This window comes from Eleutherodactylus coqui, chromosome 2 (assembly GCF_035609145.1).
Source record: "Eleutherodactylus coqui strain aEleCoq1 chromosome 2, aEleCoq1.hap1, whole genome shotgun sequence".
NCBI lineage: Eukaryota > Metazoa > Chordata > Amphibia > Anura > Eleutherodactylidae > Eleutherodactylus > Eleutherodactylus coqui.
The window spans coordinates 12710273-12733364 of record NC_089838.1 but is presented as its reverse complement, the minus strand read 5'-3'; the positions used below and the strand labels follow the sequence as shown (position 1 = coordinate 12733364).

At 45.9% G+C, this 23092-nt stretch overlaps 1 protein-coding gene across 2 annotated transcripts in view; it reads left to right on the top strand.

Moving 5' to 3' along the window:
* Positions 1 to 12045: 12045 nt before the first annotated feature.
* Positions 12046 to 23092, top strand: part of SULT4A1 (sulfotransferase family 4A member 1) — a 30359-nt gene continuing 19312 nt past the window's right edge. For both annotated transcript variants that reach the window (XR_010790068.1, XM_066589411.1), the window contains exons 1-2: positions 12046 to 12307; positions 21289 to 21419. Coding sequence is in view for 1 of the 2 variants with exons in the window: in XM_066589411.1 (XP_066445508.1) it covers positions 12139 to 12307; positions 21289 to 21419 (300 nt within the window). In the remaining variant the exon portion in view is untranslated. The remainder of the gene's footprint in view (positions 12308 to 21288; positions 21420 to 23092) is intronic.

Below are 23092 nucleotides of genomic sequence, written 5' to 3'. Positions count from 1 at the left end.
TTCTTGAGTTTTTTTGCATGCATGAAAACTGGGTGACATACGGACACGCACATACGCAACAAACCCCACGCAGCACGCACAGGTGGCGGGAAATTGTACTACTTGTACCGCCAGTAAATGTTTAATAGGAAAGTTATCCCATTGTCTCTCATGCCTATCTCTGCCTCAGTTATGGCGCCGGCCCTCATGAAAACCCTCGCATTAGGGCGCCTACCCACTGGCGTTGCCGATTTTCGTGCGTGAAAAAACGCAGCATTTTTGGCGCGTTTTTCGCGGCTTTTTTGCGCGTTTTCCATTAATTTCCATTGACATTCATGGGTGCATTAAGAGAAAAATAAGGACACATATGCAACTGACAGTTCCTATGTGAAAAATTGCAACGGACTGAAAAAAAAACGCAAATGGACAGGAACACATTCTATACTAATTGCTCTTCAGAAAAAACGCAAAACGCAAAGGAAAAAAAAATCGCCAGTGGGTGGGCGCCCTTACGGTTACGAAATAACTTGCACTGCACAGAAGAGCTACACAGGTGCTTGAGTGACCCCGTAAGGCAGGGCACCAAGGACCACATCAGCTTTATAGTTTCTTTCAAAGGGTCTTCCCCTAACGAACTCAGTAGTAATAGAGACCCCCATAATGCCCGTAGTAGTAAAAGTGTCCCCAGTAGCAATGGTGTTCCCCATAGTGACCCCAGTAGTAATAGAGACCCCCACAGTGGCCGTAGTAGTAATAGGTTCACCCATAGTGGTCCCAGTAATACATGTCCCTTATTTTGGTGGCCTCAGTAGTAATAGTGCCTCCCATAGTGGCTGCAGTGGTAATAGTGTCCCCAGTAGTAATGGTGGTCTCCATAGTGACCCCAGTAGTAATAGAGACCCCCACAGTTTCCGTAGTAGTAATAGGTTCACCCATAGTGGTCCCAGTAATACATGTCCCTTATTTTGGTGGCCTCAGTAGTAATAGTGCCTCCCATAGTGGCTGCAGTGGTAATAGTGTCCCCTACATTGGCCCCAGTAGTAATAAGTGACCCCCATATTAGTCACTTAGTAGTAATAGTGACCCCCTTATTGGCCTCTGGCTGGGCAGCATCCCCACAGGCATTCCACTTACCTGTCCTGCAGCCTTGTGCCGGCGGTGGCAGCCTCTGCTGAGTCAGTGACCGCTGACCTCTCCCCTCTGCACATGCGCTGTGTACAGGATAACGCACGCAGACGCCGGGGGGAGAGGTCAGTGGTCACAGACTCTGCCTTCCCACCATCAAATCAGAGCTGCAGGCTGGGTGAGCCCAATGGCTGTTAGGTTGCAGCACGGCTAGTGGGCCACCTAAAATGTGGTGGCGGGCCAGATTCAGTCCGCAGGCCTTGAGTTTGACGTGTGCCGTAAGGGAAAAACACTAGACAATCAATGTAGGAGGCAGCGGTGCCACCTGACCTAGCACCCACCCCCAATGTTTCTGGGCTGGGACGGATCTAGCAGATCAGAAATTTCAAGAAGTGACTTGTGACACATGTGGCGTTCTATGGCAGTGCCACGTTCAGTGGATCGGGAATAACTATAACTTGGCACAACTCCTTTAACCCTGTCACGTCCCACAATGTTTATATACTTCTTGGGCGTGCAGGATTTATATGGAGCGGGAGCAGAATTGGGAGCTGCCCCTAATGATCTGTTAACCCTTTAAATGCTGCAGAAAATTCTGACAGTGGCATTTAAATGCCCCAATCGTTATTTAGAGGTCCTAATCGGCCCACCCACAATGAGATCATGAGGTGCCGTTCAGTTGCCATGGCAGCGTTTGTCTTCTGAAGGCCTCTGTGTCTGCCATGGATAAACTGCCCAAACTTGATAGAATTATACTATGGTATTACATTATACTGTATGAGTAAAAGTTCAAGTCCCCTATTGGGGCTAAAAAAAAAAATTTGAAAAGAGTTTTAAAAAGTTTTGTTAATTATTAGAAATGTACTCCAAAATGGGGCAGATAGAAGCAGCACAGCAAAAAAAAAAACTATATAAATTTGGTTTTGTAGTAATTGTACTGACCCATAGAATAAAGTTATCAAGTCATTTTTTTGTGCAGTGTGTACACCGTAGAAACAAGACCCCCTCCAAAGATGGTGGAATTGCATTTTTTTCCATTCCAATCAAATTTCTAATTTTAAAAAGTTTTTAGTACATTATATGGTAGATTACGTAGTACCACTGAAAAATACAACCCATCTCGCAAAAAACAAGCCCGCTACAACGATAAACAAGACAGCTACGTCGATAAAAGAGTTATGAGTTTTTAAAAGTAGGGAGTAAAAACCAAAAAAACGCATCATAAAAGGGGTTAAAAGGTGGACCCCCACTAGAAGAATTATAGCTTAGAACTCACATATAGTATTAAAATAATCAATGTAAACTTATAACAGGACGTCGGATGATTATCCAATCCCCATGATCAACATAATATCCATGCCCACCAAGTCTCTTAAAGGGCCAGTTCTCAGCCTCTGACCTCGGTGAGAAAATTCAGGCATTAATTCATGGAATCTATATATATATAAAGACGAAAGCCCTCACTGACTGACTGATTCACTGACTCGCCACCAATTCTCCAACTTCCCAATGTCGTAGGAACATGAAATTTGGCACGAGCATTGATTATTATGTCATAAATAGGAAAAGTTAATTCTAAGTTATTCAATTCTAAGCGCAAAAGAATTAGCGTCCAAATTTTACGTACGGAATCTAATTCTCTCACTTCCCGATGTCATAGAAACTTGAAATTTGGCACGAGCATTGATTATGTCATAAATAGGAAAAGTTAATGGGTCCCAACTCGATTATTCAATTCTAAGCGCAAAAGAATTAGCGTCCAAATTTTACGTACGGAATCTAATTCTCTCACTTCCTGATGTCATTTTATATAAAGGATACGTCGCATGGTTACCTCCACATGGTGTTTCCTGGGTAACGCAGAGAACCATGCAAAATGGTGAACATATTTTTTTCCTCCTGTATCTCTAAAGTAACCACGACTTCATAAGAGTTTCCGTGTGAACACCAGATACACACCAGTACCAAATTAACTCGGGCGAAGCCGGGTATATCAGCTAGTATTGTATAAATGTAACAGAAGTGACATTTTATTAAGGTGACAGCATTACTGATGTAAATAAACAGAAATAGGTGTCTTATCGCTGAGATATGCGTTCTCTTGCTTACTGTAACAAGCAGTGCAAAGTGCAGTGATGATCTGATACATTTATGAGCTGCCGTTATCACAGGCGAAGAAAACAACAGACATAAAATAGCTAACATACAATGTAAAGAACATACATCACTACAGCCCACTCTATAGGGTCAACCAGGGACAGTGCTCTGGGTCTGGCCAAGATCACTGGCAGCAAATGATCAATGTGTCACTGCATCAGGCCAATCAGTGGCTACCGATTTAAAGGAGACTCTTGTACCAAGGTAGCCATAGTGATATAATTGTTTGTTGTTTGATTATCCTCTCACCTCGTTCCTTTGTGCATCATAGGACTGAATGCAATTCTGCATTTGAATTTTTGGGTACATGCCACTCTAAGTTTCTCAAACATGGAAATGGAAACAAGGGGGTATTTCAACATCATCTTAGCTATTGAGCCACATCAGGGAGACTGATGATTGCAGGCTGGCAAGTCCTCTGTCACAGCACAACACTGCTACCCACCTCACTTACCTGCAGACAGAGACAAGAGAGACTGCCAAACACCCCAAACACTCCCCAGCATACCAGCATGAATAAACAGGTGGAAGTGCTATAATAAGTATGAGGAATTAGTTTGTGGTTTGGCCAAGTCACTTAAGCCGCGAGTCTACTTCAAGGGTCCATGTTGTCTTGAGGTCCCTACTCTAAGGAGACACTCAACTAACCCCAGGATACCTGCCTGCAAGCAGGACGATTGCCCCGATAGGGACGGCAGCACACTGGAACCTAAGGAGCTAACTCGCCCTAGATGGTAAATGATCCAAGCAGCACAGGACACAGTTCACACTAACAAAAAGCAAATATACAGTACAGAATCAGAACTGGAAACCATGCCAGCACAGACAAATCAGATGGCCTAAAAGAAGCAGGAACACAAGACTGCTCACACTGCAAGAGGAAAACCAGCAGACACTGAGAAAGGAGCTGGTATATATAAGCAATAGACATGAGAGATTGGCTGAATGGAGCAAACCAAACCCAGCCAGCACAATCAACCACACCTGTGAAGCTGAGCTGCTGGGAAAGCATGTAGGACCACAGATCTCAGCAACAAGCTGTAACACCTCCTTTGGCACTAATGACATTGCATACTCTCCTACACAGGCCTGTTAGTCACATAACATTCTTCTGTAGGACACTAGTAAATTATTGGCTCGAACACCCAAGGAAGGGACTGAGACTTGACTGTAAATGAACCTGAGACTTTTGGGAACTTCTCGTTGAGTATTTACAAATCTTCTGCAGTTTATTAGTTATGATAAAATTAATATTACTGTAAGGGTGCGGGCAGACGAGCGTAGGCGTATTTACGTTCGCACAAGCGCAACGTATAATCGCCCGAGCGATCGTTTTTCACCGATCACGACCAGAGCTAGAAAGCGTATTTTCGTTTGTTCCTACTGTGCAAACGGTCTTTTCGGCGATCGAATATGCGTTGGCGTGTATTTCGGTCACATATGTTCCGGTTTTTTTCGAATTGCCGTTTTTACGCGCCGTAAAATCGCCCATGTGAACGAATACATTCGAAACCATTGCCTCAGATGGTCACGTATATACGTTTGGTCGCAAAAACGCGCCGTTTATGCGCTCGTCTGCCCGCACCCTAAAGCTGTCATCCGCTTTGTATCCTGGTACCTGTGTCTCCTACCATCTACTGTGATTAATATCTGCATAGGCAATTGTGTAAATATTCTTATCCATGGGGTAGTCTCCATGAGCTGGAAGGAATTTCAGTGTTACCCTGTAGACCCATCAGCTAACGAAGGCTAGAATTATAGTGATTACCTTTGTAGTGGTCCAGAGTTGGGGTACCTATAGGTGGTGTTTGTCTACCCCAGTTGGATTGTCTTTGTGTGTATGGTGGTTTATGTACTGTGTTTATGTTAGTGTCACCATTCTTTGAGTGGTATGATTGGCCGTTAGCGAGATTGGAGCAGAGCTAGTAGTGTGAGAGTAGAGACGTAGTCGGTGGAGGAGGACGTGTGAGCAGGTGGCTCTGCTGCTGCCACGGCTGAGCCTCGGGCCTTTTCCCAATTGCCATGGGAAGTATCGCCTCTGGCGAATGGAGCTCAGAGACCATATCCTGTATTGAGGCGTTGGCGGGTGGTATTACACACTCCCCTGCTTAACTATATGTTGGAGAGAAGGGACTGACTCTGCTATTTCAGTTCTGAGGATTAGTTTCACGTAAGCAACTGCACCGCAAGAATGTCGCTAGAGGAGCAAGTTCAGGGACGTAGCCAGTGGTGAATGAGGAATAAGTGTTTCCCCTTCGTGTCCAGAGTCTCAAGAGTTCTACCATCAGATAACTGAGGCTGATGATGATGATGGGGGAAGAGTCCCTCTTAATTACCAAAGAGTACATTATTCTTGGAAAATCAAAGGTGGAAATTGTGAGAAAATGGAAACTGTGTGCCTTCGGTTTAAAACTACATCTTTGACGGTTAACTTATTTATTTGACTCGGGTGATTGATCACTCAGAAGAGGCACCGGAGTCACATGAACTGATAAGTACCAAAAGTTCCATAACACGGTTGACAATTTTATTCCCCTGCGTGTAGCCGGGCTGGGCCGTGTATTTGGAGGTACTGGGCAGAGACTGTAGTGCCATCGTGACCTCCGACCATTTTGCATCCCAGCTATCTCCCCCGGCCAAAGGTCTGGCCCCAGCCGCTGCACCTTCATCCAACTTTGTAGGGTTTTAAGCTATTGAAAAAAGGTGACTCCTTACTTATATTCTTCCCTGAGATTATGCTTTCACTTTATGACCTATGATGTAATTGGAACTCTAATCGAATATTTTATTGCAGGTTTATCAGTCACATCAATGTAGACTTGTTACAGCAAGTTGCAAAGTTCTTAGTACATGTTCTAATATAATCTTTAACAATATGATTATGCAGAATGTGTATGTAGTCATAGAACAAAGTATACTGGAGCTAGTACTGTAATTTGTGTGTGCAAGGGTGAAGGCCCATTCCCTCTAGAGACATAAAACTCATGGCTCATGTACACTAATTAGCCATAACTATAGATGAGTGAGCACCAAAATGCTCGGGTGCTCGTTGCTCGAGTCAAACGTTTCGCAATGCTCGAGAGCTCGTTTCGAGTAACGAACCCCATTGAAGTCAATGGGCGACTCGAGCATTTTTGTATGGGACTGATGCTCTGCATAGCTGATGACTTGTCAAACACCAGAAAACATCAGAAAGTCATGGAAACAGCACAGAAATGAATAGAGAAGGGCAGGGGCAGCATGCATGGGTGCATCTGAGGCTCCCAGGTCCCACTATTAAGCCAAAATGGGGGCAAGAGTCGGGCGTCACCCCCCTAACAATTTACTTGGGACTGACCCTCATTAGCAAGGCACACATTAGCTCATTAGCTAAGCACCACACTAGCTGCAACCAAGGACAATCACTGCCTGTGGGTGACACCGCTGCCTCTTCTCCTGGGTTACATGCTGGCATTGCTGTCCAACCCCCCGCACGACCCTGCATCAACAGCACACACAAAAGTTTCCCTGCGCAGCGTTCAGCTGCCCTCATGCCACACTCTCGCTTCATAGCCACACCACCCTCATGTCTATTTATAAGTGCGTACTGGGTGAGGAGGAACCGGAGGCACACAATGCAGATGGTTGGCAAGGCTAGGCAGCAACCCTCTATGAAAGTGTAGGCAATAGCCCACAATGCTGTTGGAAATTGATGATAAATTGATGTATGATCATCATTCCAATCCCGTGCCACCTCCATCACAAAATTGTCAGGAGCCGCAAACGTGGGCATAAAGGGGACTCAGGTGCCAGCACTTCTGCACATCTCCACAATGCAGCAGCACATACTAACACCAAAGATTGGTTTGAAGCAGGAGGTGTCGCAAAAGTAACCACCACAAGTATACAGTGACCCTGTGAAAGTCTCATGAAATCACTAACGCTTACTGTGAATGCTCCAACCCTGTATCTCGGATAACTGTGGTAATTTGTAGCACGAGAGATAATACATGCCGACCAGCGCTTATCCCCAGACCCCAAGCAGAAGGAAGTGGTGGCATAATTAGCCCGAGAAACCATGATCAGGGTAGGACCTAAAATACTCTGTGTGGGAATCACGTGAGCGGGCCCTGGGTCAGGCTCGGTAACAGCCTCCACCTTGTGTGACCCAAGGTGCCGTGAGTTACATAGCTATGGGAAGTCCATGTGTCCTCACACACTTCATTCTGTGTAGGTGTCAGATAGCTGAACACTGCGCTAGGAATGCCGTCTGTGCCCTACCTAAGTCATTCAGTGTATTTGTGCCAGATAGCTAAAACACCGCAATGGGAAATCTTTGTGCAACCACAGCATAGGCGAGCCCATGAAACCCTAGGAAAGTATTAAACATAAAGCAATTACAGTGCCCAAACATGGCAGACTTTCACTCCGCCCAGGACCTTGGCCTCTGCACACACCCTCAGCAATCGTTGGCATAAAGCAGACTCGGATGCTAGTACAGCTATGAACGTCTCATTAAATCAGTTACGGTTGCTTTCATCGCTCTAAAGACTGAATGAACGACAAAGACGTTCCACAGGCTAAACCTGGCGCAGTTGCATTTCCCCCAGGACTTCGGCCTTTACACACACCCTTAGTAATCGTGGGCATAAAGCGGACTCTGATGCTAGTACAGCTGTGAACGTAGGACCCGCAATAGTCTGTGTGGGAAGTATGTGAGCGGGCCCTGGGTTAGGCTCGGTCCCAGCCTCCACCTTGTGTGACCCAAGGTGCTGCGAGTTACATAGCAATGGGAAATCCATGTGTCCACACACTATTTATTCTGTGTAGGTGTCAAATAGCTCAACACCGCAATGGGAAGTCTTTGAGTTCCTTGAGCTCGCCTATGCTGTCAGTGCACAAAGATGGTATTATACAGGAAGAAATCAGAGTGCCCAAACATGGCAGAGTTTCACCCCGCCAAGGACCTCGGCCTCGGCCCACATTTCTACCCTAGTCAGTCAGTGTATTTGTGCCAGATACATAAAACACCACGATGTGAAGTCTTTGTGCACCCACAGTATAGGCGGACCCCAGTAACATTTCTGTAGCAAGAGTATAGGCGAACCCCTGAAACATTGGTGTACCAAGAGTGTAGGCGAAGGCCGGAAAAATTAGTTAGATAACAGTATAGGCGAGGGCCAGAAAAATTGGTGTACTAAGAGTACAAGTGCACCCCTGAAAAATTGCTCAACCGCGAGGGCAGGTGAAACCCATAAATATTTTTTAAAGATACAGCTTGCTGTTGCTTAATTTGTAACAGAGCCTGGAGGCAGCCCTGTGAAAAAATTAGTTTCTGTTAAAGTATCAATACTTTTGAAAATTTGAAAAATTGTAAAAGAATTATAAGCAGAGCCTTTTGGGCCGCAGAAAAATTTGCAGTTCAGCGTGATGACATGCTGTTTTAGGAGGAGGAGCAATAATATCCGAGAGTGATTGACAAAGCAAATTCCCCTTTTTTTTCTGGTTATAGAGAATGCTTTTTTCTCCTGTTGCAGCGAAAAGAATCTTTAGGTTCTGCTGCTCTCCGCCGGTGGAGAAAAGGAGTCTCGGGAAATCCAGCCTTTGTTCATCTTTATGAGTGTAAGTATGTCGGCACTGGCAGTTGACAGGCGGGTACGCTTATCTGTGATGATTCCCCCAGCTGCACTAAACACCATTTCTGATAAGACGTTAGCGGCAGGGCAGGCCAGGCCAGAACCTCCAGGGCGTACAGTGCAAGTTCGTGCCACGTGTCCAGCTTTGACACTCAATAGTTGTATGGAGCAGAGGCATCACGGAGGACGGTGGTACGATGGGCTACGTACTCCCTCCCCATCTTTTTACAGTGCTCCCTCTGACTCAGCCTTGACTGGGGAGTGGTGGACACAGTCTTGATGGGAAGCCATAAAGCTGGCAAAGACCTTGAAGAGTGTTCCCCTGCCTGCACTGGACATGCTGCCTGATCCCCGCGCCTCCCCTGCTACTTGGCCCTTGGAACTGCGTCTTCCTCCACTAGCGCTGTCAGATGGGAACTTTAGCATCACTTTTTCCACCAGGGCTCTGTGGTATTGCATCACTCTCGTACCCCTTTCCTCTTTGGGAATGAGAGTGGAAAAATTATCCTTATACCATGGGTTGAGAAGGGTGTGCACCCAGTAATTCGTGTTGGCCAGAATGCGTGTAACGCGAGGGTCACGGGAAGGGCAGCCTAACATGAAGTCAGCCATGTGTGCCAGGCTACCAGTATGCAACACATGGCTGTCCTCACTAGGAAGATGACTTTCAGGATCCTCCTCCTCTTCCTCTACAGGCCATACACGCTGAACAGATGAGAGGCAAGCAGCATGGGTACCCTCTGCAGAGTGCCCAGCTGTCTCTTCCCCTCCTCCTCCTCCAAAACGCGCTGAGATATAGACATTAGGGTGGTCTGGCTATCAAGCGACATACTGTCATTACCCGTCTCCTGTTCCAACTGCAAAGCGTCGGCCTTTATGCTTTGCAGCAAATTTCTCAGCAGGCAAAGCAGCGGGATGGTAACGAGGACCTGGCAGATAACTGCCATCCATGCCCATTCCTCAGTAAAGAATGGGGGAGGCTGACTACCACTACGCCGCCCATGTTGCAGCTGGTATTCCACTATTGCTCTACGCTGCTCGTACAGCCTGGCCAACATGTGCAGCATAAAATTCCAGCGTGTGGGCACGTCGCACAGCAGTCAGTACTCTGGCAGCTGAAACCGATGTTGCAGGGTCCTCAGGGTGGCAGCGTCCGTGGTGGGCTTGCGGAAATGTGTGCAGACGCGGCCCACCTTGCCGAGGAGGTCAGACAAGTGGGGGTAGTTTTTCAGAAACCGCTGAACCACCGGATTGAAGACGTGGGCCACCACCAGGTTACGGCCGTTGTCAAACACGACCATGCCCGGTTAGAGGCTCATCGGTGAAAGCCAGAGGTTGGCCTGCTCTGTCAGACCCTGCAACAGATCGGGGGCCGTGTGCCTCTTGTCACCTAAGCTGATTAGTTTCAGCACGGCTTGCTGTCGCTTGCCCACCTTGGGGTGGCTTGATAGACCGCCTGTGAAAAAGCAGTATGACATAATGCTATAGCATTACGTTATACTGCAGAAGCGATCAAAGCATCGCATGTTAAAGTCTGAAAGGACTGAAAGAAAGTGTAAAAAAAATGAACAATAAAGTTTTAGTTATTATTTTAAAAAAAAAATTATAAAAGTTTTAAAAAACCCTTTTGCCATATTTGCACTAAAAAAATCAAAATAATAAACCAAAAATATGTGTTTGGTAGCGCTGTGTCCGTTAAAGTCCGATCTATCAAAGTAATGTATTATTTACCCCGCACGGTGAACGTGGTCCAAAAAAAATAAATAAAGAACGCACTTTTTTAGTCACCCTATCTCTGAGAAAAAATGTAATAAAAGGCGATCAAAAAGTCAACTGTATATGAAAATGGTACCAACGGAAGCATCAGGACATACCGCACAAAATGAGCCCTCACACAACTAGAGCTCCAAAAAAAATGTAAAAGTTATTGTGCGCAGAAAATGGACACAAAATAATTAAAAAAAATTAAATATCTTAAAAAAATACAAGTAGTACAGCAAAAAAAAACTTTACAAGTTTGGTATCGTAGTAATCGTACTGACCCATAGAATAAAAATATCAGGTCGTTTTTGTTGCAGTTTGTGCGCCGTAGCAACAGGACGCACCGAAAGATGGTGGAATGTGTTTTTTTTTCTATTTTTCTCCGCTTAGAATTTTTAAAAAGTTTTTCAGTAAATTATATGGTACAATAAATAGTGCCATTGAAAAATACAACTCGTCCCGCAAAAAACAACAAGCCCTCACACAGCGACGTCGATGGATAAATAAAGGAACTACGATTTTTTAAAAGGCAGTAGGAAAGAACAAAAATGTAAAAAAGCTCCGTCACTAAGGGGTTAAACTTTGCAATGCGGTTCTGCTTCAGATTTTGTGTCACCTTCTCCTGCTACTTCAAATGTGTTTATTCACAGGATGCGAATAAAAGATGTCATGTGATGTCACCGGCAGCGGTCCAGCCATTGGCGCTGGGTTTTCACGTGGTGAAATGAATAGAACCCTAGAATGGTAGAGTTGGAAGGGACCTCCAGGGTCATCAGGTCCTCCAGGGTCATCGGGTCCTCCAGGGTCATCGGGTCCGACCCCCTGCTCAGTGCAGGATCACTAAATCATCCCAGACAGATATTTGTCCAGCCTTTGTTTGAACACTTCCATTGAAGGAGAACTCACCACCTCCTGTGGTAACCTGTCCCACTCATTCATCACCCTCACTGTCTAATATCTAATCTGTGTCTCCTCCCTTTCAGTTTCATCCCATTCACAAATGATGCAAAGAACATAATTATTTTACTATCTAAAGATCAAACGATCTGGACATTATATCTGGGATCGGCGCCACCATGCGATAACTTCATTATTAATTCGATTTTCTTCCTTGAATAAAATCTCATAAATTTTGAAGCATAGACGGCAAATAATAAATTACAACGCCCAAGTAAGGCAACCTTGACAGGTACTACATGGCCCTGTAGTACCATGTAGATGTGCTCCAGTAAAGAGCAAACAGCAGCCAATTAGAGGGTTAAAGAGCTTCATTCACAGAAAAGCATCCATGAGAATTCCCCAAAGTCAGGGAGTGCTGAGCATGCGCTATAGCTGATTTCTCTCTTGCCTGAAGTGGCGTCTATGGGCCGCTAGAGGGAGCCGGAGAGAAGCTTACTGCAGCCTCAGCATTACATCATCCCAGAGCATCCTGCATCCTTCTCCACACTGGCCCCCCAGGCTGCCCATCACCTGCTGCTGCTGCCCCCCTGCACCCCTCAGCATGGCAGAGAGTGAGGCAGAGACCCCCAGCACTCCAGGGGAGTTTGAGAGCAAGTACTTTGAATACAATGGGATCAGGTTACCCCCATTCTGCAGAGGGAAGATGGAGGAGATTGCTGACTTCCCTGTAAGAGAGAATGACATATGGATTGTTACCTATCCCAAATCAGGTAAATGCAAAAAAGTCTGGAAATGGTTAATCTTCTTGTGCATGATCCATAGTCTGCATTATAGGTGGGCACAGGAGGGGTGAGCCTGCCAGGGGGCAGCTGATGGGGATCTGGGCGTCTGTCTGCAGAATGATACATGAAAACTTTCATTGTAGCGGGTCTAATGCTGTAATAGAAGGAGATCTGGGGGGGCGCAGGGCGAGGGGCACTGCCTACATAACACAGCGTCAGCAGGAATATGCCCCCAGACACGCTGGGCTGGCCAGTGGATGTTAGGTTAACCCCTGCACCGCCAGCAGCTGTCATGTAGGCTCTGTAGGACGCACGGCTTCCTGTTTACTTCTTGGTCAACATTTTTTTTTGGAGGGGGGGGGGACTTTTTTTTCTAATTAACCCATCCATTGCCAGATCTGTCTTGGGTACAATATATAAACATGTGTGAGGGTCTGCATGCAATTCGTGGCAAAACTCCGAGACTGAGCCTTCTGCAGCGTATCACTGCGGCCGATCTGACGCGATTCGGGCAGATTAATTAGCACACGAAGGAGACATTAAAGGGGGCACTAAACTATTGATGACCCATCTTCAGGATGGGTGATCAATAGTTGATCGGTGGGGGTCCATCCTTGCCGGTATTGCGGCTCCATCCCATTCACTTAAATGGGACCCAGCTGCTCACTGGTATGAGAAGTGGGCACCACAGCCTCTTTAACCAGGTGATCGGCGGGGATCCCAAGTGGCGGACCCCTACGATCAACTATTGATGACCTATTCAGAGGACAGCTCATCAATAGGTTCATCCCGGAAAGCCCCCTTAAAGTGGTTGTCTGGGTCTTGCCCTGTTGATGACCCATCGGGACGACTCGGGATCCCCTCTGATTGTTGGCCGCTGTCAGTATGGGCTTCCACCACGGTCCGCACTGACGACGGGGCTGGGCGATCGGCTGATCCTGACCCCCACCGATCAACTACTAATGACTTATCCTGTAGATGGTGCAGCGAACCCCTTTAAGCCCGGTTGACACGGTGGATTTGATCGCAAATTTGATGCAGAATCCGAGTCAAATCTGGCCTCTGCCATGCGGATTCTACAACATATATATCAAAATTCATGTCCAGAAGTGCGCCATTCATTCCAAAGGGCGCCGGCGCTGCAGTCTGTGCGGGCTCATTGTTCTGTCTGCAGATTTTAAAAGCCACATCGGGGGAGAACAGAATTTACGTGTCAATTCTCAACGCTGTTTCCACACAGAAATTGCCGCGGGCGAACGCACACGGATGTGCTCCATCAATTGGGGCTAAATTCGCACGCGGATCTGCATACAAAGCCGCAGCAGAACTCCAACATAGGTGTATTGTCACCGCGTATATCCCGTGCGTAACACGCAGTGAATGGAGGCAATGGAAGTCAGTGGACTTTATAAATCGCAGCGGCTCTGTTTCCTCGCAAGTCATTCGCAGCCCTTGTATGGGCTACTTATGAAACGCTGTTCATATGCGTGCATTGCGTACGGGTAGCGTCCCAATACACATCCCCACTCTGAACATAGCGGGGAATGAAAAAAAAAATCAAACTGCGCATTTCTGTGATTGCGTCGTTCGCGGGTTTGCACTATGCCAAATGCAGTGCATACGGGCTGTAATATACCCATGTATAGTAATATACGGGCTGTAATATACCCATGTATAGTAATATACGGGCTGTAATATACCCATGTATAGTAATATACGGGCTGTAATATACCCATGTATAGTAATATACGGGCTGTAATATGCCCATGTATAGTAATATACGGGCTGTAATATACCCATGTATAGTAATATACGGGCTGTAATATACCCATGTATAGTAATATACGGGCTGTAATATACCCATGTATAGTAATATACGGGCTGTAATATACCCATGTATAGTAATATACGGGCTGTAATATACCCATGTATACTAATATACGGGCTGTAATATACCCATGTATAGTAATATACGGGCTGTAATATACCCATGTATAGTAATATACGGGCTGTAATATGCCCATGTATTGTAATATACGGGCTGTAATATACCCATGTATAGTAATATACGGGCTGTAATATACCCATGTATAGTAATATACGGGCTGTAATATACCCATGTATAGTAATATACGGGCTGTAATATACCCATGTATAGTAATATACGGGCTGTAATATACCCATGTATAGTAATATACGGGCTGTAATATACCCATGTATAGTAATATACGGGCTGTGATATACCCATGTATAGTAATATACGGGCTGTGATATACCCATGTATAGTAATATACGGGCTGTGATATACCCATGTATAGTAATATACGGGCTGTAATATGCCCATGTATAGTAATATACGGGCTGTAATATGCCCATGTATAGTAATATACGGGCTGTAATATGCCCATGTATAGTAATATACGGGCTGTAATATGCCCATGTATTGTAATATACGGGCTGTAATATACCCATGTATAGTAATATACGGGCTGTAATATACCCATGTATAGTAATATACGGGCTGTAATATGCCCATGTATAGTAATATACGGGCTGTAATATGCCCATGTATAGTAATATACGGGCTGTGATATACCCATGTATAGTAATATACGGGCTGTAATATACCCATGTATAGTAATATACGGGCTGTAATATACCCATGTATAGTAATATACGGGCTGTGATATGCCCATGTATAGTAATATACGGGCTGTGATATACCCATGTATAGTAATATACGGGCTGTGATATACCCATGTATAGTAATATACGGGCTGTGATATACCCATGTATAGTAATATACGGGCTGTGATATACCCATGTATAGTAATATACGGGCTGTGATATACCCATGTATAGTAATATACGGGCTGTGATATACCCATGTATAGTAATATACGGGCTGTGATATACCCATGTATAGTAATATAAGGGCTGTGATATACCCATGTATAGTAATATACGGGCTGTAATATACCCATGTAAAGTAATATACGGGCTGTAATATACCCATGTATAGTAATATACGGGCTGTAATATACCCATGTATAGTAATATACGGGCTGTAATATACCCATGTATAGTAATATACGGGCTGTAATATGCCCATGTATAGTAATATACGGGCTGTAATATACCCATGTATAGTAATATACGAGCTGTAATATACCCATGTATAGTAATATACGGGCTGTACTATACCCATGTATAGTAATATACGGGCTGTAATATACCCATGTATAGTAATATACGGGCTGTAATATACCCATGTATAGTAATATACGGGCTGTAATATACCCATGTATAGTAATATACCCATGTATAGTAATATACGGGCTGTAATATACCCATGTATAGTAATATACGGGCTGTAATATACCCATGTATAGTAATATACGGGCTGTAATATACCCATGTATACTAATCTACGGGCTGTAATATACCCATGTATAGTAATCTACGGGCTGTAATATACCCATGTATAGTAATATACGGGCTGTAATATACCCATGTATAGTAATATACGGGCTGTAATATACCCATGTATAGTAATATACGGGCTGTAATATACCCATGTATACTAATATACGGGCTGTAATATACCCATGTATAGTAATATACGGGCTGTAATATACCCATGTATAGTAATATACGGGCTGTAATATACCGATGTATAGTAATATACGGGCTGTAATATACCCATGTATAGTAATATACGGGCTGTAATATACCCATGTATTGTAATATACGGGCTGTAATATACCCATGTATAGTAATATACGGGCTGTAATATACCCATGTATAGTAATATACGGGCTGTGATATACCCATGTATTGTAATATACGGGCTGTAATATACCCATGTGAATGAGCCCTTACGGCCCTTTCAAATGAACGAATTTGCGCTGTGGATTTAGCGCACGAAAAATGCAGACAATAGAATCCAGTGATGTCGATGGGTTGATTATCATGAAAAAATGTTTTTGTGTAAAAAATACCGCGCTCTATCTGCGTATTTGCCCATGAAGGTCCCCGTATAAATCTACAGGAGATGCGCAAATGTGCAATTTAGTGAAAGAGAGAACCGAGCTGGAACTCATTAGACTAAATAGCCATTTAAATCGGGGATGTTTTTTTGCGCATTTGACCTGCGTGCGCCAAAAGGTACAGTAATATGCGCAGAAACGGACGCAAATCAACCTGTTCACAAAACGTTGCACTGAGGCGAGTGTATGCGCTCATACGGTCATCTGAAGGAGCTCCTAGGGCTTATTCACACAAGCGCAAATATGCCCAGTGGGGTCAGTCACAGCTGCGTGTTTGTCACGTGACTTTCATTGAGGCGTATCTTCGTGCGAATTACTCAAAGAGCCCAAGGAAATCAGCAAAAATATTGTCAATAAAGAAAAAAAATCCAGTTTAAAAAAATACATATTTTTCCCACAAAAACCCTTTTTAAATGGATAAAATACAATATTTTTAAAAACCAACAAATGATAAAATCCTTAAAAATAATATAAAACCCTGATGCCACAATTCTATTTTTCTTTTTTTCGCCTCCCCCCAAAAATGTAATAAAAAGTAATCCAAAAGTCACATGTACCAATAAAAACCATAACGCTTCCCGCAACAATAAGGCCGCCCACGGCTCCGCCGGCGGAACACAAAAATGTTACGGGTCCCAGAATGGGACAATGCAGAATTAATTGTTTTTCTTTAAAAACATGTTTTTATTCTGCAAAAGTAGCAAAAAACTAAACAAATCGATGTAAACCTGGTATTGCAGTAATCGTGCCGATCCATAGAAGACAGTTTATGCTGAATGGTGGATGTTATAATAACAAAACCCCAAAACAATGGCGAAATTTCTGGACATTTTTTGCATATTTCCTCACAAAAAAATGTAATAAAAGTTATACAAGACATTATATGTAGGAGTTGTGCGGATGTACCATATTATATATACAAAAGCCCTCATACAGCTATATCAAGTTATGGCTCTTGCAATGCAATGATGAAAATCGCTTGGTCCTTGAGACCGAAAATAGTCTGGTCACTAAGGGGTTACGTTACCTGTCTGCTTATGATATATTGAAGAGGTTGTTCGGTGTCCAGTTATAAACTATTGATATCCTCCAGATAAGTCACTGAGCTAATTTCTGTAGGAAACAGACAGCTCTGTTTTTACTGCAGTGGCCAGACTTGGTATTGCAAGAAAAGTTCTCATCTATTTCAATGGCTGTTATACCAAGCCTGGCCACTACAGTAAGAACGGAGCTGTCAGTTTCCTGCAAAATTCAATTCAGTACATGAGTGCACCAGTCTGACAAACAGCTGATCGGCAAGGGGCTTCCTGCCAGTCCACTAGCGATGACTTATCATGAGGATAGGCCCTCAATAGTTTACATGACAGTGATTGGTGGAGATCACTTGTGACATCAGACGCCCCATTTTCCCACCCTAGGTGATGGTTTAAATGTCCGCTGTTTTCTTATGTCAGTAATTGGCCTGATGAAGAACAAAAACACTTAGCCCTAATAAAGGGCTCGTATCCCTGCCAAGGACGGCAGCGCTGATCTTCCCCTTTTTGGTGACTACTGTAGCATCTCGGGTCCCAGCGCTTCACCTGGTGGAAGGGCTGCCAAACCTATCCAGTGTTTAGCATGTACCCCATACTGCTTCTGTTGAGCCCTTCTGCATCATTGCCATTTATTTGCTTTTTGGCACCTGCGCTATGTTAGTGCTTTTTGTGTTTTAGTAGTTCTGGCCACGGGTTTGCCTGAAGGTGGTGGCTGGTGGTGGTCGGCGCTTAAAGAGACCCCCCAGTATTGAGCCACAATTCTGTTCTAGACCAGCGGGACCCCATTTTTGGCTATGTGTGATGGCTGCAGAAACTTTCCAACTACCTAATTCACACCGTATACTGCTCTTTGATTTGCCAGTGCTGATCAGGTGAGCAGTTCTGGCCAATCAGAGAACAGATATAATACATTGGTAATCTAAGGCCCAATGCCCACGGATGGATTTTCGCTGTGGGATTCGCGGGCAGACGCCTGCCGCGTATTCTGCAGCAATGTCCGACCATAGACATGCTATGTTAAAAGATTCCCCCCTGCCCATGAGCGCAAAACAAATGCGATTTTTCGTTAGTGGGGATGAAGCGCAGCATGCTCTATTTGGTGCGAAGAATTGCACGGACGGCTACCATTGTAGTTAATGGAGTCGTCCAATCCGCAGCGATTCCTAAATGTCAATTTTGAAATTGCCGCGCCATGGCCAGCACTATACATGCCCGCCGCAGGTGAGTATGGGTTTTCTAGGGGTCACTGCGAGATTTCACAGTCGGAATCCGGCCCGGGCCGTGGGCATGAGGGGTAACTCCAGCAGTGCACTGCGGGGAGTAGGTGGTCTGGAGATTGCAGCGCCATCCTGTATGGCCAAATGGGACCCGGAACCGGGGGATAAGAGAAAAACAACTGCAGGCAATAAACCCTCCTGCCCGGGGCAGAATTTAGTTGCAAAACTGGAGGGTAGCTTTAAGGTTCCAGGGCCCGTGTGCAACTACACCCCTTGCACCCACTATGCTAACGCCCCTGTCACCCTCTTAGACCCACCCGCACTATTACCCTCCCTGGGGTGGAGAAATCTATAGGACTGGTATAGGAGGTATCTGTAGGACTGGTTTAGATATGGCTGCTGCTAAAGTCTAGTCCTTTGACTGGTGACTTCCAATGGGAAATGAGCATTCTAGTTAAAGGGGTATTCCGGGGCGTTTAACCCTTTGTAGTATTGATGACCTAGCCTCATCACGATAGGTCATCAATAGATGATCTGTCACTCGGAATCCCCGGCGATCAGCCGATCTCAGCCTCCACATTCACTACAGCAGGCTAGATGTTGACAGCTCCATCTGCATTGGAGTCGTAGCCGAAAGTGCAATAAAAGGTAAAGCTCCCATTGATACAGAAATCAGTTCCTGGCGCTGGCGCCAACCCTGCCCAAGAGTTTCAGGCTTCAACTTTGCTGTGCACTTGATTGTGTTTCTGGAAGGGACCGCCCAGGATTAGAAATACAGCGCCCTCACCAGTGCCAGTTGTGTGTGCTCTGGCTACTTAGTCCCATTCAAAGGACTTCGCTGCAATACCAGAGATGACCCATAAATAGGGGTGGCACTGTTTACGGAAGACAGCAGCCATGGACGCCCCCTTTATTCTTCTAGTAGGTTCCTTTGTAATTAGTATGTGTGGCAGCGAGGTTTGAGCATTTCCCGGATTACATAATTGGATATGAATAAATAATGGGAGATGAAGCAGTGCTGAACGTGATGGAGCAGCCGCGATATCCATATTGTCTGACTCACTTGGCTCGAAAAGTAATCCTACACGGAGCCGGATATCCAAGGGGATTAAATGGGCCTGGCGCTGGATAGCACGGCTCTGCTTCTGGTGCTAGAACCTGAAGTACTACCCCGATGCCCCTCTGTGATGTCACTGGTCCGGGTAGTTGGAGTCCGTAGGAGCGCGCCCACGGCCGGGTCCATGCACACCAGGGATCCTTCCCCTTCGTTTCCTCTGTTCTGTCATTTCTCCTGATTCCCATGACATGATTTGTTCTGAAAGCGTTTCTAGCAGATTACATAAGCGCTTTCCAAATTCTAGATGACTCTTCGAGTACAATTACTTTATCCAAGCTGCTCCTCAGTGCAGGGGTGCAGTGCGCAGGAAACAGGGACACGGGACCCCACTTCTCGTGAGTTTGGGCGGTGTGACCCTTACCAATCAGACTCACCTATCCTGGGGATAGGTGATAAAAGTCAGTTGTGGGCTAACCCCTTTAATGTCATAGTGCCATGATAATTATGGAATATGGACCCCCTTCGATGAGCCAGACTAAAAAAATGCTCTGTAAGAGCGGCTTGTACTCTCAGTGGACTTAAAGGGCTTGTCCAGGACTTTTACTATTAGTCCTCAGAATAGTCATCAATGGTTGATCTGCGGGGCTCCAACCAGTCAGCTGTTTGCCCGATCTGCTGTCAGTGTGGACAGAGCCATAAGCAGATAGCTCTGTCTCTAGTGTTGTGGCCCTGGTTGGTATTGCATTGATTTCAATGGGAGCTGTTCCTGCAGTACCAACCCAGGCCACTGCACTATGGACAGCGATGTCTGCTTCCAGTTCTGTCCGCTCTGACAGCAGGCCTGAGGATAGGTCATCAGTAATAAAGTCCCAGACAACCCCTTTAAGCCATCCATGTATTATTACATTTGCCCTGTTGGAGATATTTAGAGACATGTCTGTCCAGACAAGGTCAAATGATTTAGCTGCCTTCTGAATAGTTTTACTCTCTGAGGAGGCAACCCCATTAAAGAAAAACTTTCGTGAGACAAGGGCATTTAAAGTGTTAAAGGGATTGTTCCACCCATACAGAATATAGACAATTTAAAGCGAGGGTGGGGGGGTTACTCCACTTGTAACCCCCTTGTATGACATAAAGCAGCCAGCATTCTTTTGAATGGCTGCCATGTAATACTGCAGTTCTCCTGTAGAGGCAATAACTGGCTGACTAGGATTTCCTTTGGCAAAATCAGCTTTTTGTCGGGGTCTCATGAAAGGTGGCTCCCATCTGAGAGGAGCTGTCTATGGAGAAACAGCCCTTTAAATCACTGGTAGTGCCCACTTTATAGAACATAGAGTTCAGGCCTAGAGATGAGCGAGCATACTCACTAAGGGCAATTACTCGAGCGGTGAGTTGCGGGAGTGAGCAGGGGGGACCGGGGGGGGGGGGGGGGGGGGGGGAGAGAGAGATCTCCCGGTACCTGAATCTTTTCTTCCAAGCGGGCAGGTACTCGCTAAGGACAATGTTCGCTCATCTCTATTGAGGACGTTGTATGAGCTCAACATGGTAATAAATCCTAATTTAATGCATTAATCAAACTAAACTTTTTTCCTCTTGACCGCTCCTCCTGCAGGGACCAGCTTGTTGCAGGAAATCGTGTATTTAGTAAGTCAAGGAGCGGACCCTGATGAGATCGGACTGATGAACATTGATGAGCAGCTGCCTGTCCTTGAGTATCCGCAGCCTGGTTTGGATATAATCAAGGTATGATCTTCTCTGGGGACTGCTGTAATATATTTTTTGAGATTAAAGGGGTTAAAATTGATGACCCACCCTCAGGATAGACCATCAATCTATGATCAGTGGAGGTCTGCATCCTGGCACCTCTGATATCCAGCTGTTTGAAGGGGCCACGTCGATTGTATGAGCGCTGCGGCCTCTTCAGTGTTTACATCGGTCCTGCAAGCCGTTTGTTACAAGAACGCTGTACTTGTCATAGTGGCCGTTCTGAGTACTGCAGTATTGTCCCATTCACTGGATGAATGCTGCTGTGCCAGGAGTCACACCCCACCGAACAGATATTGATGGCCTATTTGAAAACCCAGATAACCCCTTACCTTCTCCCTCTGGAGCCATGTCTCGGTTGTATGTTTTTCATCCCCGCTTTCTAAGAATTGTTACTTTTTTATATTTCCACCGTATGAGGGCTCGTTGTTTGGGGGATGCCTTGTATATTTGTAAGGGCTAATTCCCACAGGCGGAAATCCGCGGCGTTGCCCCGCAGCTATTAGGTTCTACTGAACCTAATAGCGCAATGCTCACGGTGCGGAATTTCACGACAAAATTCCCCCCCCCGTGAATTCACCCGTGGCATGCTCTATTTGCCGCGGGCGTACGCGCGGACGGCTTCCATTGCACTCAATGGAAGCTGTCCGTCACGCTATCTTCCGCTGTGTAGCACAGTGGAAGATAGCGTGAAAACGCTTCCCCGCCTACCACTGGCCGCGTCATATGACACTGCCGGCGCATTATGCGCTCTACTGCGCATGCATGCTGGAGCGTCATGCGGGACGGCGGGACGTCGGGCGGCGGATCTGGAGGTAAGTATGGGGTATCTGGGGGGTCATCGTGACGGGTTCCTCTGCGGTATTCCGCTTGCAGAGCCCATCACGGCCGTGTGCATAAGGCCTAAGTTGTGCTTATTGTACTGAAAACCTAAGGCTGCCTGTCCACGGGCGTTGCGGTATCCCGCTGCGGAACTCCGCAGCAGGAGCCGCCGCCCGGGAGCAGGAGCCAGCTGACGAATCTCCGCGGTGAGCCTATCTGACAGATCGGCTTACCACGGAGAATCGCGGCAATTTGCAGCATGCTGAGATTTGCCAGCTGTCAGCGGAGAATCGCTATGATTCTCCGGATAACCTAAGGGCTAATGCCCACGGACGGATTATCACTGCGGAAGTCACGGCCAGACGTCCGCCGCAAATTCGGCAGCATTGTCCATCGATGGACCTGCTATGTTAAAAGATTCGCCCCTGCCCACGAGCAGAAAACAGCTGCGATGTAGCGCTCACGGGGGAAAATCGCAGCATGTTTTATTTTGAGCAGACAATCACACGTCCGGCTTCCATTGCAGTCAATGGAGGCTGCCCGTCCTGCGATATTCCATGTTGCAGGAATCTGCGTCGCAGGCCAGCACCGGCGCGTCATGCACTGCACTTTCCATGCATGCAGGCTCGCCGGACAAGACACTCACGGCGGATGCGGACAGGTGAGTATGGGGTCTCTGGGGGTCGCCGGGTGTGATTCCGCTGCGAGATTTCACAATAGGAAACCAACCCAGCCGTGGGCATGAGGCCTAACAGCTGGACCTAGATGTGTTGGACAGATGCAGAAGGCCCCTGCGGCCCCAGTCAAACATTCAGAACACCCTAAAGGGG